This window comes from Diorhabda sublineata, chromosome 9 (assembly GCF_026230105.1).
Source record: "Diorhabda sublineata isolate icDioSubl1.1 chromosome 9, icDioSubl1.1, whole genome shotgun sequence".
NCBI classification, from domain to species: Eukaryota; Metazoa; Arthropoda; class Insecta; order Coleoptera; family Chrysomelidae; genus Diorhabda; species Diorhabda sublineata.
Window position 1 is genome coordinate 13586132 of NC_079482.1, and position 14663 is coordinate 13600794.

Consider the following 14663-nt stretch of genomic DNA (forward strand, 5'->3'; position numbering starts at 1 on the left):
ACGTTTTCCAAATTTCTCCAATGACTTCTCGCAAACAAATAGTTATGTACCATTTGGAGTTGACTGTCTTACTTTGCTGTAATGCCATTGTTGCCACATGATTGCTAGTTCCGAAGAAACAGGGAACCATTTGCTTCGATGTGATTCTCAGGCAAACAATTTTTGTTGGATTTGGCTCGTCCTTTGCGTAGATTTATGTACAGTTACTATATACATTATTTGATATAACTTTAGAATATTTTCATTTTAATACAACGCGAGTCCGTTTATAACCGTTTTTTTACAGTTACATAGACTGGGCTTCATGGAGTTACGAATTAATTGTTGCATTCTTGTTGTTATACTTCACATCTAAAGATATGAAGGTTAATTACAAGTAAATTCGATTTTTTACAAGGGACTGCACTTTTCCATCAACTGCAAACAAGGTTGATGTATATTAAGCAATATGGAGTTTACATCGGGATGTTAGTGTCAATCAGAAAAAGTCAGTGGTGCCAAGGCAAAAAATATAAGTAGTAACCCTCGTAATATGCCGAATCGAATGAATCTGATAATGATAGACAATATACTTTTTGGAAACTACACCCACGGTTAAGGTAGATTACCAATCAGTTTCCGAACGTTGCGTTGAAGTTCCGGTGGAAACTCCAAATTTAAAACATGATCTACGAGAACTTTTGATTCTCATTATTTTTTGATACGTTTATTCTTCCATGATATTTATGTAGTAGTATAATGTAGATGTTCAATCACTGTTATTGAGCAGTTATCAATGATTTATCTACTCACACGAATTTTGCACTAAAGTTTAATACTAATATTTTTATGTTGATGCCGAATAGTATAAAAACCGTAGACCTCAATAACCTATCAATAAAGCTGCTCATGAGAAGTAATAGTAATTAATAATTTATAAATTTATAAAGTTCAAAATACCATAGACAAACGAAACAACTTATCGGCATTTACCCCCGCACCGTTCTACCAGGGCAGAAAGGATTATACCTTATGAATACGACCCGAGACCAGTCTCATTGGTCTATCACGATCATTTGATAGAGAAGATAAGACGCTTTTACTAGATATGAATGAACAATTTTCAGGTTTACTGAATTTATAATCAATTTATGAAGATAAAAAGGTGAAGATAAAATTTTGTATCAAAAATAAAAGAAATTTAGAAGAGCTGGCATCTATTATTAGCTAATAGTCATCTAATAAAAATCAAGGATTTTGATGTTACAGTCAAATGGATATATGTTTGACATCATTTTTTTTTCTTCAACGGAGCAATTGGTTTGCTTTATATCGACTTTATCGTGCTTGCGATAGATATAAGTTGATCTATTATAATATATATAAAATTCTCGTGTCACGATCTTGAAACATAATTTTTATATGTTTATTATTGATCTTAATATTTGTTATAGCAAATTAAATGTCTATTACACGAGTTGATCCAGTTGCTTCGCCCCTAAACAACTTACTATACAAAATTGCCTGAGTTATTGATGCTTTTAGATTTATTATGTGCGTCAGCTAAAATTCGTAGCAGCAGTAAGTATAATGAATTCACATAAGGTTTGAAAGACCACTATCTTTAACTATTTGTCTAAAGCCGCTATCACACGATGCGTTCAATGCTTTCAACTTTGAACGCTGGTATGATTTGGCCATGAAGAGTCAGTTTTATTGACCGCACGTATCAAAGGAGTATCCAACATTGGAACGAAGTTGGACCAACACTTGTGGTACAACATACACACACTTCTTGTAGTCTGTGGGTGATTGCTGCGTATTTTGTATTTTTGACATGTTTTCATTTCTTTAGGTTTAAACGTTGGACGCATCGTGTTGTGACAGCAGACGCATGGCCATTTTCTTGTGCGGTAACGGTTATGGATACTCTGCATGTTCATCTGTAGAGCTAAGTTCAACACCCCACCATTGAGCCTATCAGAGGCAAAGCAAAGGGATCGGCCTAGGTTAATACTATGAATATCGTTACCATTTTCTATTAATATTTGATGTCTAAGATGTGTAGACATCCAGTATTACAGTTGGAATCGTTTATAATGACTTCACAGCAAAAAACCAACATGTCATACTAAGAGGACATCGTAGAGCATTTTGTATTTCTATTAAGAAGATACGTGTGAAACTTTTTTCATGATTTACTCATAAAATCAGTAATCCTTGTTTGTTTCTGTTTGCTCCTCATATTGTAATAACAGTCTCTAATACCATTATGCAAATAAGACATCATCAAACTATCATTTTTAATATACTATGAACAAATTGTAAAAATAATGCAATTTTTAATGTCTCTTCTGCGGTTCTCTGACCCATAATTTTCCCGCGTCTCATTAACTTAAATGTTCTGTACGATATTTTCACATGTTGGTACTTCGGATTTAAAAAAAACCCTTCTCACATTGTGCTACTTAGAAATTATTTTCTAGAAGAGTGGTCTTCAATAGTATCGAGCTAATCTATGTATGTGTTAGCTTAGGTGTTACTTGTGTTACCAGGTGTTTGCATTCATCTCCACAGCGCCCTCGCTAGCAGAATACTAGAGATTGGCTTCTCCAATAATGAGTTCTGTGCTTAAAGGTGGATTTGCTCATCTCATTCTGGCTTGTATAGCAAATCTGCGATTTGATTAAGATTACTGTATTTCTATGGCATCGATTTAGTATCGCATGCCCACATTTTATCACAACGAATACTCTGGCTTGGAAAATGGTAGCACATTCTTCAAGTGAGAAAATATCACTTCTTTTGGGGTGTCCTCTACCTGAACCCTATTACGACCAAGCCATTCGTCCTGGAGCCATTATGTTATGTAGTAGCATATGGTTGTGTACGGTCCTTAGACTTTGTACTGGAAAAAAATTTATTTTTTGGAATTTAGTGACTCATATAATTGTAAAGCATCGATGTACATTTTTTCTTTACCACTATTTCTGCATTTCGAAATAAAATTGGTATATTTATTTATTAATAATTATATTAACTACTTTTTGCACCGGATGAATATCATTTTCTTTATTAATACGGTCCTGCACCTTATTTCTGAGTATACTTAGTTTTAATATATGCAAAGACAAGGTGAAAATAACAAACAACTGATTTAATTTAAGAAACACGTGCAGCAAAAACAAATTAAAATATCAGTAAGAACATCTTTATAAAACATGAAAAATTTGTTATAAAAACAGTTCGAAATACTACCACGATTTCTAATACATGATGTCTCTCTACAGGGTGTTTCAAAAAAAGGTGATTCCGCCTCTAAGATAGATAGAAAACTGAAAATATTTGGGTTTGCTCAGTAAAATATCCACATTTTTTATGATTTTGCTGCAGCTACTGGCAACATTGTATTGAAAAGAAATTTTTGAACAACTACTCTAATTGAATTCTATTTTATGTTATTGGCCTTCATGATTTTCAAAACAAAATAGGAAAACGGCACACAGTATCGAGTTTTATCAAGAGTATCTTTTTGGTGTAAAATTAAATAATATTTATTTTCACTTGAAAATTTGGTAAATAAATCTTATATTGAAAAAGTTATGTTCAAAACTACTTGGTACGAACCGTGTAACTAGCGCCCTCTATGAGAGTCAGACATAAAAACAAATTCATTGGATGTATCAGCTTCCAAAACATATTCGTATGAAATTTTGATACAATGTTGCCAGTAGTTGCGGCAAAATCATAAAAAATGTGTATATATAATGTTTTTTTTTCTACAACGCCTTTATCTTGAATTCGGATAGCGCTACGACAATTTTTTACTGAGCAAACCCAAAATATTTTTCAGTTTTCTATCCGAGAGACGGGATCACCTTTTTTTTAACACTGTAGATAAAATTATATATATATATATATATATATATATATATATATATATATATATATATATATATATATATATATATATATATATATATATATATATATATAACTTTGATGATGAGTCATCGAATATTCTGTAATGTTCATAAGTGAGCTAGATTTTAGGTAAATGGCTACTACATTTGATAGGGTAAGTCCGGGACAGATGGCCCAACGTGTAAGATGGCCCATTCCAATATTTCCGCAAATTTTAACTTTACGTTTAGCGTTACTTTAGCCACCTTCTAATATTCATGTCGTGCATACCGTGCTCCATTTTTGAATAAATTTAGTGAGTTTTTGGGTAAGTTATTACAAAAATTTTATTTTGCATGCCTTAAAAATAATTAAGGTCCGTTTTAAGAATAATTGTTAACTCCAACATAGTTTTTTTCGGACTTATTTATGGCAAATCTTAAGTTTGGGATTGTTTGAGGTTATGTTAAGATGACGAAAGTTTCTTTATATCCTAGCACATGCGAGATATAAAGTGGGCCATCACTCCCATGCATTTGGGACAGATGGCCCAATGGACATTCGGGTTAGTTGGCTCACGGGCCCTCTATCCCGAAGTGTGTAGGTACTTATTACAGTGCTTATAATTTATTGCAGATTTTAGAATCATGCCAACAAAATATATTAGAAAAGGGACAGTGCAAAGGGGAAAATGGAATGAAGCCGACCTACTCCGGGCTGCAGAAGCAGTTAAAAACGGTGTGATGGGCTTGAGAGAAGCATGCCGCACTTTCAACAACATTCCTCCTCCAACACTTAAAAGGCGACTTAAAAATAATGACTTTATCAAAACTCTTGGACCGCCTTGTATCCTTGGCATCCAGAATGAATTAAAAATTAGGTTTCATATACAAAAGCTACAAAAACACGGATTTGCGCCAACTCGTGAAAATGTCAGAGCAATGGCGTTTCACCTGGCAGATCAGCTTAAAATTAAACACCCTTTTAATAGAGACAGTAAACTTGCTGGTTATGACTGGTTACATATGTTTTGACAACGACATCCAGACTTGAGTGTCAGAAAAGCTGAGGGTGTATCACTAGCTCGATGCAACGGTATGAATAAAGAAAAGGTCTCGGCGTACTTTAAGCTGTTAGAAACAACATTAATGGAGGCCGGTTTAGTAAACAAGCCTGGTCATATATTTAATATGGATGAGACGGGTCTCCAACTTAATAATAAGCCAGGTTATGTTATTGCTAAGAAAGGCTCAAAAGACGTTGCCGCAATAACATCATCAGAAAAGGGAGAAACAATTACAGTAATCTTTTAAGGGCAAAAATAAAAAAACCGAGTTTGAGAATGGTATGCCTCCGGGTTCTGTGGTTTACATGAACGAAAATGAACGCTTATATTAATACGGATTTGATGTTTACCTGGTTAAAAGAACATTTTGTTCCACGTAAACCAGACGGAAAAATTCTACTTTTACTGGATGGTCATGCCAGTCATTGTAATTCGGTAGAAATGCTGGAATATGGCGATGAACATAATGTTATTCTGTTTTGTCTACCTGGTCATACTACTCAGTTCCTTCAACCCTTGGACAGGTGTTTCTTTAAAAGCCTGAAAGCCTTTTGGAATAAAGCTTGCAATACATTTATAAAAGCAAATCCTGGTAGGAAAATTTCTCGTATGCAATTTGGTCAATTGTTGTCGGAGGCGTGGTTAAAAGCAGCAACTGTTGATAACGCTGTGTCGGCTTTTAAATCTACAGGAATCTGCCCATTTAATCCTGGTGCTATACCAGAGTATGCCTACTTGGATTCTGAAGATGAAAAATTAGATCCCAATACTTCTGCAGGTTAGTGTAAATTTAGAGACCTCTCTTTAAACTAATTTTTTACCTTTTAGTTTACGCTACTGAATCTAATAATACCACTCAAACAAAAGACGATAAAATGCCCTCTACTTCAGCCTTAGAGTCAGAACCTGAACCGGAGCTGATAAATACCGATAAAAACACTCCCGAAACACTTCTTAACAAATTCTTTCCGGTGCCCAGCTACTCATCAGCTAGCATTTAGAAAGTACGAAAGAAGGCAGAGCAAGTGGCAGCCGTTTTAACATCCCCAAGCCACATTGAAAAAAAAAGATCTGCTTTTAAACAGAAGAAAGAAGAAGATCAGAGAAAAACATCAAAGAGGAAGGCTCTGCATGAAAAAAAGAATAAAAGAAAAAATCAAAAAATTGAAGATGAATCAACAGACGATGATACTGATGCATTAGATGGGTTAGTGACTCGGTCTAATGATAGTCTGGACGAAGATGATGCAACAGAATGCCTTGGATGTGGTGAAAAATATAAAGTGACCACGAAAGCCGATGATTGGATTCAATGTCTACACTGCCAGAGATGGTTTCACGAAAGTTGTTCGAAATATTTGAACCTATGTGACCTTTGTGGTAAAAACTTATCAAAGAAAAGGGTAGAAATACACATTTCTGTTGGGTCAACTCACCCTATATCCTTGGGCCAACTAGCCCATAGTATGTGGGAGAGTTGGCCCAGACAGTATTAAAGAGAAAAAATTTTTTTTTCATTACCTGTTTGCCTTTTCTTTAAAACTAGTTTATAATCTAATGTTTTATTGATTCTTATATGTAATACATATTTTGCGTTTAAATATTTGTTTTGATTTTGATTTTATCTCATTTTAAAAAAATCGGAGCCAACTCTCCCGGACTTACCCTAAGAGTTGAATTCAAAGTCTTGAATGTGCAAGATTTATTGGACGATATTGCTACTTTAGATAAATGTAAAGGACGTCGGAAATTCTATAAATGTTGCTTTCTGTGAAATCCTTGTCCATCCTATTAACAAATAATGCATAGTTCCGTTGTGTTACAATACTACCATATTGTTGTTTTCTAATGTTGTAAGCGATCTTACATTCAGTAATTAATTATTGCGACATGGTCACCTTACTGTGTCTGAAAATGATTTATCCATATCGTGGTAAACTGGATACAAAATTCAACAAAATGTTACTGTATTTAAATAAAACATATAGTGTGTGTTATTAACGAAAATTATTTTTTAGTAATGATATAGTTTTAGCCATCTTGAAATTTTTAAAGGAATACTAGATTTTTCTATCCAAATATAAAACAGTGCATTTCTACTATTAGAAATGCAACAAATAAAGCGGCCAATTTGAATAAGCATAGTAATGTTGTATAAAACGTGAAAGCTTGAGAAGAGATTGTCCTGATTATGAGTGCTTAAAGTTTTTACTAAATATTCTAAACGGCACCTTTCAGAAAAGAAAATGCAAAATGTTTGCCTGGACAGCCATAGCCAGGGCTTCTCTATAGTCTTGAATCAATCTTCTCAAAGGTACTTGAAATACCTATCCATCTGTTATTTCTATTTTATGACTTTTAACTTTTTAACTAACACAGGTTCTTGGATAAAAAACTTTTTATTTACAAATATAGTTTTCTATGAACCAATCATGTTATTTATATATTCAACGTTATAATTTTTCTAACAATTTGAAAAACATATTTATCGATTCATCAAAATAAATACTACCGAGCCATTCCTTCACTTTTGAGACAAAAAAATAGTAACTAGGGTCTAAATCAAGAGAGGCGGCAGTAAGAACTATTTCATGTAGGATTTGGTTGGCAGGGCCAATAGAGGGCTGCACGGCTCTGGTTGGAAAGTTTTGTTTTGTGCTTATATCCGTTTGCATGTGTGTGAGTGTGTGATGTATATCGCAGTTGAAAACATAGAATTAATAATAAATAAATTGTTCGCTGAAACAAAGCGAGATTAAGCAAGGTTGAGTAGACTGAATGGTAGATATACACCTGCGGCTGCATTATTCCCTACTATCGACTATTTTTCAGATTAACGAGTTCGCCAGATTATAGAGAAACTACAGTGAGCTTAATCCGAAGTATAGCACGTATTAGTGAAAAGTCTATGGCCTAGTACATGGATTTTTGCCGTGGAAACTAGACATTTGTATTTTCTTACCATTAAATCGCATAATATTCGCCACAGTCAATGTCAACTTATACCATTAAGAAATTACTCAAATGATAAATTCATTACTCATTAAATCTGTAATAATTATGAACAATACCAGCCATCATTCGAGATCAAAGGAATCATTACTTAACGCCGAATTGAGAAAGCAAGAACTCCTCAATTACTAATAACCAAATAAAAAGTTTCGTTGGAAACTTAAAGAAACTTCTCAGTAACAAAAATTTTGAATTGCGCAACAAGAACATATTTTTGATGATGGCTATGTGTAATAAAAAATGTATTTTTTTATCTTGAACTCAAATTTTTCAGCGTGTTTCCTCACATTTTCACCGCAAAATCTTATTTTCTGAGTATAACTCATGTCATGTGAAATAAGTTTGCAAATTTACGTTCCTTAAATTATTATTACTATATGTGTGAATTATTTATTAGGCGCATTGGTGCGATTTCCTTAGATTATTTTTCCCACTAATATACATGTATACTTTTGAAACGAGCAAAACATATTTGGAAAAATGATAAATTGTCTAATTTCCAATCCTTTCAATCAAACTTAGATTTTGACAATACATGCATGAATTGTTGTATTCTACTCTTATAGTATATGGCTTCATTAATTCAAGTTTTTGAATATACTTACACAGAATTAAATAGATAAGCTCGACCTTGACTACCTTGGAACGACTGAAAAAAAAGATATTTGAAATTAATAGTAACAATTGAGTTCTTGTAAAAATTTTTAAATTCATAGAATTAATACAATTCAAAACCACCGAAAATCTTAATTATTGTAAGTAAAATTTTATTATTTGGTGTTTCATTGCCACGTTCCCAATAAAAAACCGCTAACAACTAGATATGTATAACATAACGTTTCGCTCCTTCCTTGGGATCATTTTGAAAAGAACAGCCTACGAGAAACTAGAGAAAAGTTGAAGAAATATATATATATATATATATATATATATATATATATATATATATATATATATATATATATATATATATACATATATGCATAATAAACAAACCCTGATAATCTAGCTGGCAAATACTATCTTCCAATTCATATATGTATATAGTAGGATTGTGGCAAACACCAAAGTGTACTAACTCTCGAGCTTTCGAATACTTATGTATTCATCATCCGGGAATCAATTAGTTAAGAATTGCGATGTGATATCTTTTCAAAAACATTAGATTCATCGATTTCAAAATTCAATATTGAAATTGACGCTTGATAGAAATAAGAAACGCCCTGAGAATCAATTTAATTCAAGTAAAATTTATAGTTCTACTTTATAAATGTTGTTGTGTTGTAAATGCAGCTACGAATAATTTGATAGATGTGATTTATATAACAGCCAAATGGATAAAGAGTAATCAGCAGATATGGCTGGTGGAGGTATGAAGCAATGAAACAATACTTTAAGAAATTATGCCAAACTATTATTTGAATTTAAAGCAAACTTCTAAATCTGTCAGTACAAATATTCCAATTTGTATTGTATGTACTCATGATTGCTACGTATGAGAGCAATAAAGTGACAGTATTCAGTAAACGTGATTATTTCGTTACCAGCCTGGTTTATCAAGTGAATGTAGAAAAATTTAATTATGATAAAAAAGTTACTTTACTGTCCGGGGTTTTATGTAACTGTAAACAGTCTCGTTTTAATGTTTTATTACACGTATGTCATTAAAAAAACGTTTGGTCGTTAATTTACGTCTTTGACGTGCTCTAGCAATTCCAATAATTGATTAGAGCTGTAATAATTAATATATCAGCAGAATAAACTTCAAACATTCTCCCTTGTAAAAAATATCAGTGTGATCTAGAATATCATGAAGCAACCTATTTTTTTCCTCTACATTTTTTTACTTTGTGTACCAAGTTTTGTGTTTTGAAAAATAAGTTAAAGAAAACTTAACTAAACTATAATGTTAAAAGCTTAGATGACATACAGTAATATCAACCTCACTAGAAAAACAGGTTAAATAAGCATGTTTTGAGAGACATTATCTAAATACCTAACACCAGATCTTACAGATGTTGTATCGTTTGTATTTAATTCTGGAGCATGGTGAATTTCTGATATTTTGGAAGTGTGTTATTTATATCCATCACATACCTTATTGATTATCAATATTCACAGCACAGACTTATTTATACGGAAAATCTATATAAAATATATCATATACGCTTATGATTTTATTAATAGTGCATTTAGGAAAAAAAATCGACCGCCGTTCTCGTATCGTGCCGTATCATAGTGACTAAAGAGGATGAAAATTTTTTTTCTGTCGAATAATACGGAAATTTTTATATTACACACCGAGGTAGGAAGAATTAATAAATCTTTTTTTCGTTCTGACCATACCTAAAATATTACATTTAACAAAAAATTACCAGGCATTTTTCTAAGAATCTGTCACTAATATAAATAATGTAGATAAAGTCGGATGGATATTAAGTTCGCAAATAATAAATTGAGAAAAATGTTCTCCCGAAGAAGAATTGATGGATTGTACCCCTCTAGAAATACGACAGGCTGTTGACGCAGCAGCACACGGTTTGGTATCAAAAAAAAGTTAACATCGCTACCTAAAAGCTATTGTATTATGTAGGAAGTGGTGCGAAGAAAAAAAAGTAAAGAATACCAGTTTCGAAAGTGTATTCTTAGCATATTTTGGAGAACAAACCAGACAAAAGAAGCCGTCCACTTTGTATGTACAGTATGATTCGAACCATGCTATAAATTGAAGAAAAAACTGATATTTCGAAATATGGAAACTGTTGGCTTTCCTAAAACGACAACTGGGCACAATACAATAACTTAGTTTTCCGAAAAAATTACTACTGTTTTGAATTTAGAGGACTCGGAAGGCTTTACATGCCACGCTCTAAGAAGAACCGTCGCTACGTTACTTGCCAACAGCGGTGCAAATGTACTCCAATTAAAAAGGCTGAGATGGAAATCTAGTACTGTTGCAGAAGGTTATGTGGATAGCCCAATAGAGAACAAAACCAAAACCAATATGCTGTCTTCTGAAGCTGTTGCAAGTAGTTCACAAACCTTAGTCATTTAACATCAAAGTAATTTGTTGGAGATAACTGTTGGAGACGCAAGCGCTGGTACTGACCTAAATATTTCTATAAGCGCTTCTATAATTCAAATTTATCCATTAATTTCAATAAGTAGTTTGTTGTATTTCAGTTCATTGGTTAGAATGGTGTTAGAAGTATTTTTACTATGGAAGCAGGTCTTGAAGTATTGTTACTATGGAAGCCAATAACGATTTATGAAAATAAGTCAAAACAAGTCAGAAGTAATTACTTAAAATGTCGTCAGGTAGCGAACTAGACATCCTATTTGAAGTAAGAGAGTCTATAAATACTGCAGTAAGTAGTAATAAGTAAGTAAGTAATATCTGAAAAATCAAGAAGTAGATACGCCCTGGTCTACCAAAAATTTGAAAAAAAAAAACATGGATAAAAAGGTACTGCTTGCTTATTTTGAAAATTTAAACACATTAAACACTTTGTGGACTACATATTCAATGTTGAGATCTGAATTAACCGTGCGCAAAAATGTCTATATCAAAAAGTACACTATGCTTTTGGCTTAGTTGAAGAGACGGTCAGCAACATACCATGCGAAAAAATCGGAGATATTGACGAAAGAGAATGTAGAAAGATTTATAAAGAGGCTGAAGACGAAATATTTTTATTTGCAATATATTTATAATTTATTAATAAATAAATCTGTTCCTTAGGCCGCAATGATAATAGGGATTGAGGGAGCTTACAGGAAGGTTGAACTGACGTTTTTGCGAGAAGGCGAATTTCAAACACTTATAGACAAGAGCCAAAACAAGAGCGACAACCAAAAATTGACAAAAATAGGACAAAAAATTCCCCAGCTTTGTTTCCTATTTATATGTTCGTCTATTTTTCTCCAGTTGAAAGTATCTCATGGATATAGATATTTATACAATCATAAATTTTCCAATTTTTTTAAAAAATATAAGTATTTTCTATTCATTGTCTCTCTTAATAGTTCACATATATAATTAAATATTTTTTCCGAATTCTAAACGTTCATTTAATACACAATTTAAAATTTTCTATCCTAATAAATCAATTTAACTAGAATTTTACAACCTAAATTCTAAATTTATCATATGTAACCCTTCTTATTTATATTTTTTTGCATTAAACATAACTTCTTTTCAATAAATCGTTTCAATCAATTTCTTCGGAATTATAAACTGATCCCATATTTTATATAAATTCCATCAAAATTTTGACAGCTGGTTAAAAATAGGAAAAGATCAATCCTGTTTTTAGAAATGTTAATTTGAAATTTGATTTTAAAAATTAATTCAAGATCATCAATTTAAATAATTTTACAATGACATATTATTTATATTTAGGAAATTTACCTTACTTATCAGTTATTTGAATATTCTAATTAGATAAACAGGTAAATATTTTATATACTTTTTTTATATAATGAAATTATTGATATATAATGTACATACATTCTAACAAATACATCCAATCTATAGATTTCACTAACCTAATAATTACAGATTGGATTTTTCTTTATTCCACTAAATAAAGTGAAATAAAGTATCATTATCCAAATAACGGATCAAGAGGTTTTTTACCATTCATAAGTGTGATTTATGTTATTATATAGCAAAATAGAAGGTCAATTCGAAATCGAAACTTTTATTAAAGTATTAATCATACTTCATTACTATACTATACATCTAAGTTGAAATGACCTAGTGTGCATTATAAAGGAAGTAACTCGATATTATGCAATGTAAGTAGATTAACGATAAGATCACAAAAGCAAATGCATGGGCACACACACATGCTTTTACTCGTATGCATTAATTTCCTGATGTATAAATATAATAATTAGGTTACGAGCTTGTAAACATACCGTAACTTAAGGCGGAATTTATTTATGAAATTTCCTGTTAGTATCAATGACACAAACTGAAATTACACTAGAATTAAAAATATTTAATACATTTTTTAACCAAATAGTTTGACGAGACATAATCATTAAATTTTTAATGGAATTTCAAAGTTTTATTATAAACAGTGCAATTTTTTTCAGTAATATAATTATAGAATTTAAGTTGAATAGTACGAGTACAATTAGAACAATTGCTGAGATTAAGAATTAAGAATTAGTAGATTTGTAACTAGCATAATTTCAGTAGCATAAGAGGTAAGTTCATGAAATGAAGTGTATCGCAACTGCTTACAATTGGGGTAATTTTTTCAATAATTTGTAGTAGTGGTTATGTAATAAACAGTGTATTCGGTATGAATATCGCTAACGGTTTCAGAAATTCCAACTTAAGTCACACATTCATATACGTAATCCTCAGCTATTGTTGTAGACTACCATCCTATCTGCTTATTTATTTCCATTATATTTGCTCCTAAGTTTGTAAGTAAAGAAGCTGATACACTTAAACAGTGATCAGTGTGTCATGGCTTAAGTTGTAACACCGCGTAAGTCCAAGAAACGCCTCTTTGATTTTTGCATGTCATTTTATAGAAATTCAAAATATGCACCTCTAGATAACTGATACAAAATCTTGAAAACGATTTCTAAATTGTGGGAAAAAATATATGCATTATGATCGCAATGTATAGATAAACTGCGCGTCAGCGAAAACGGGCCACCCCAAATATTTGCAAAATCATCAATTGTTACAGGTGGTTATTTATTATTTCAATGAAATAATACAAGTGTTACTGTTCAAACACCGATCGCGTGAATGAAAATTTCGACTATTTCATGTACATTAATTGTGATTTAAAACATTTGCGTTGTAACACTTCAAGTTATTTTCAGTTTTAGATGTATCGTTGTACTAAATAGCCTCCATAGAGTTGAGTTTAGTTCTTAACAATGGATGAAAAATATCGGGGAGCTGTCGAGATTGGAACATTGCTAGACATTGGAACGAGTTAACGGGAGGTAGCGAAAAGTTTGAATGTTAGACGTTCAACAGTATAAAGGACACACCGGCAGTTTCTGGCGACCGGCTCTCACCAGCGACGACCCGGTACGGGTGGAAATTGAAAAATAACAGCTCGAATGGTCACTGTCTCACGATTGCTGCATTGCGAAACCAAATGCAGACCGCTAGAATGCACCAAAGCGGTATTCAACAAGATCACGGAATAATACTCAGCACGTCTACTGTTCGACGAAAGTTGAAAAAAAAAAGGTTTAACAGCTTGCAGTTCTGCTAAAGGACCCTAGCTTATTGCAGCTCACAAAAGACGCAGACTTGATTTTCCTCGTGAACACATGCATTGAACAGTAGACGACTGAAAAAAGATATTGTTCAAGGATAAGTGTAGAATGTGTTTGCATGGAAAAGACGGCAGAAATGGGGTGTACAGAAGAGCTAGAGGACGGTATGCTGCCTGTACTCGGTTACCACGGGTTGCGTATGTAGGTGGCTCAGTAATGTTTTCGGCAGGTATTGCTTTTGAGGTAAACACGGGTCTCCTCATGTTTAACAGGGGCGCACTAACAGAGAATAACCCCATCAACACGGGAAGAGCTCCGATAGGCCTTGATTAAGGAATGGACCAATTTTCCTCAAACATTCAGAATGTCTTGCGTCCTATGCCCACTGGCATGAGAATTTTCATCCAGTATCGAAACGAAAATATGTCTTTTTCAAAAATAA

The 14663-nt window shown here is 32.6% G+C and overlaps 1 protein-coding gene across 1 annotated transcript in view; it reads right to left on the reverse strand.

Moving 5' to 3' along the window:
* The window catches only part of LOC130448715 (protein yippee-like 2), a 249952-nt gene that overhangs the window by 21521 nt on the left and 213768 nt on the right, over positions 1-14663 (reverse strand). Inside the window, exon 5 of the mRNA XM_056786196.1 lies at positions 8566-8609. Within this exon, the coding sequence (XP_056642174.1) occupies positions 8566-8609 (44 nt within the window). The remainder of the gene's footprint in view (positions 1-8565; positions 8610-14663) is intronic.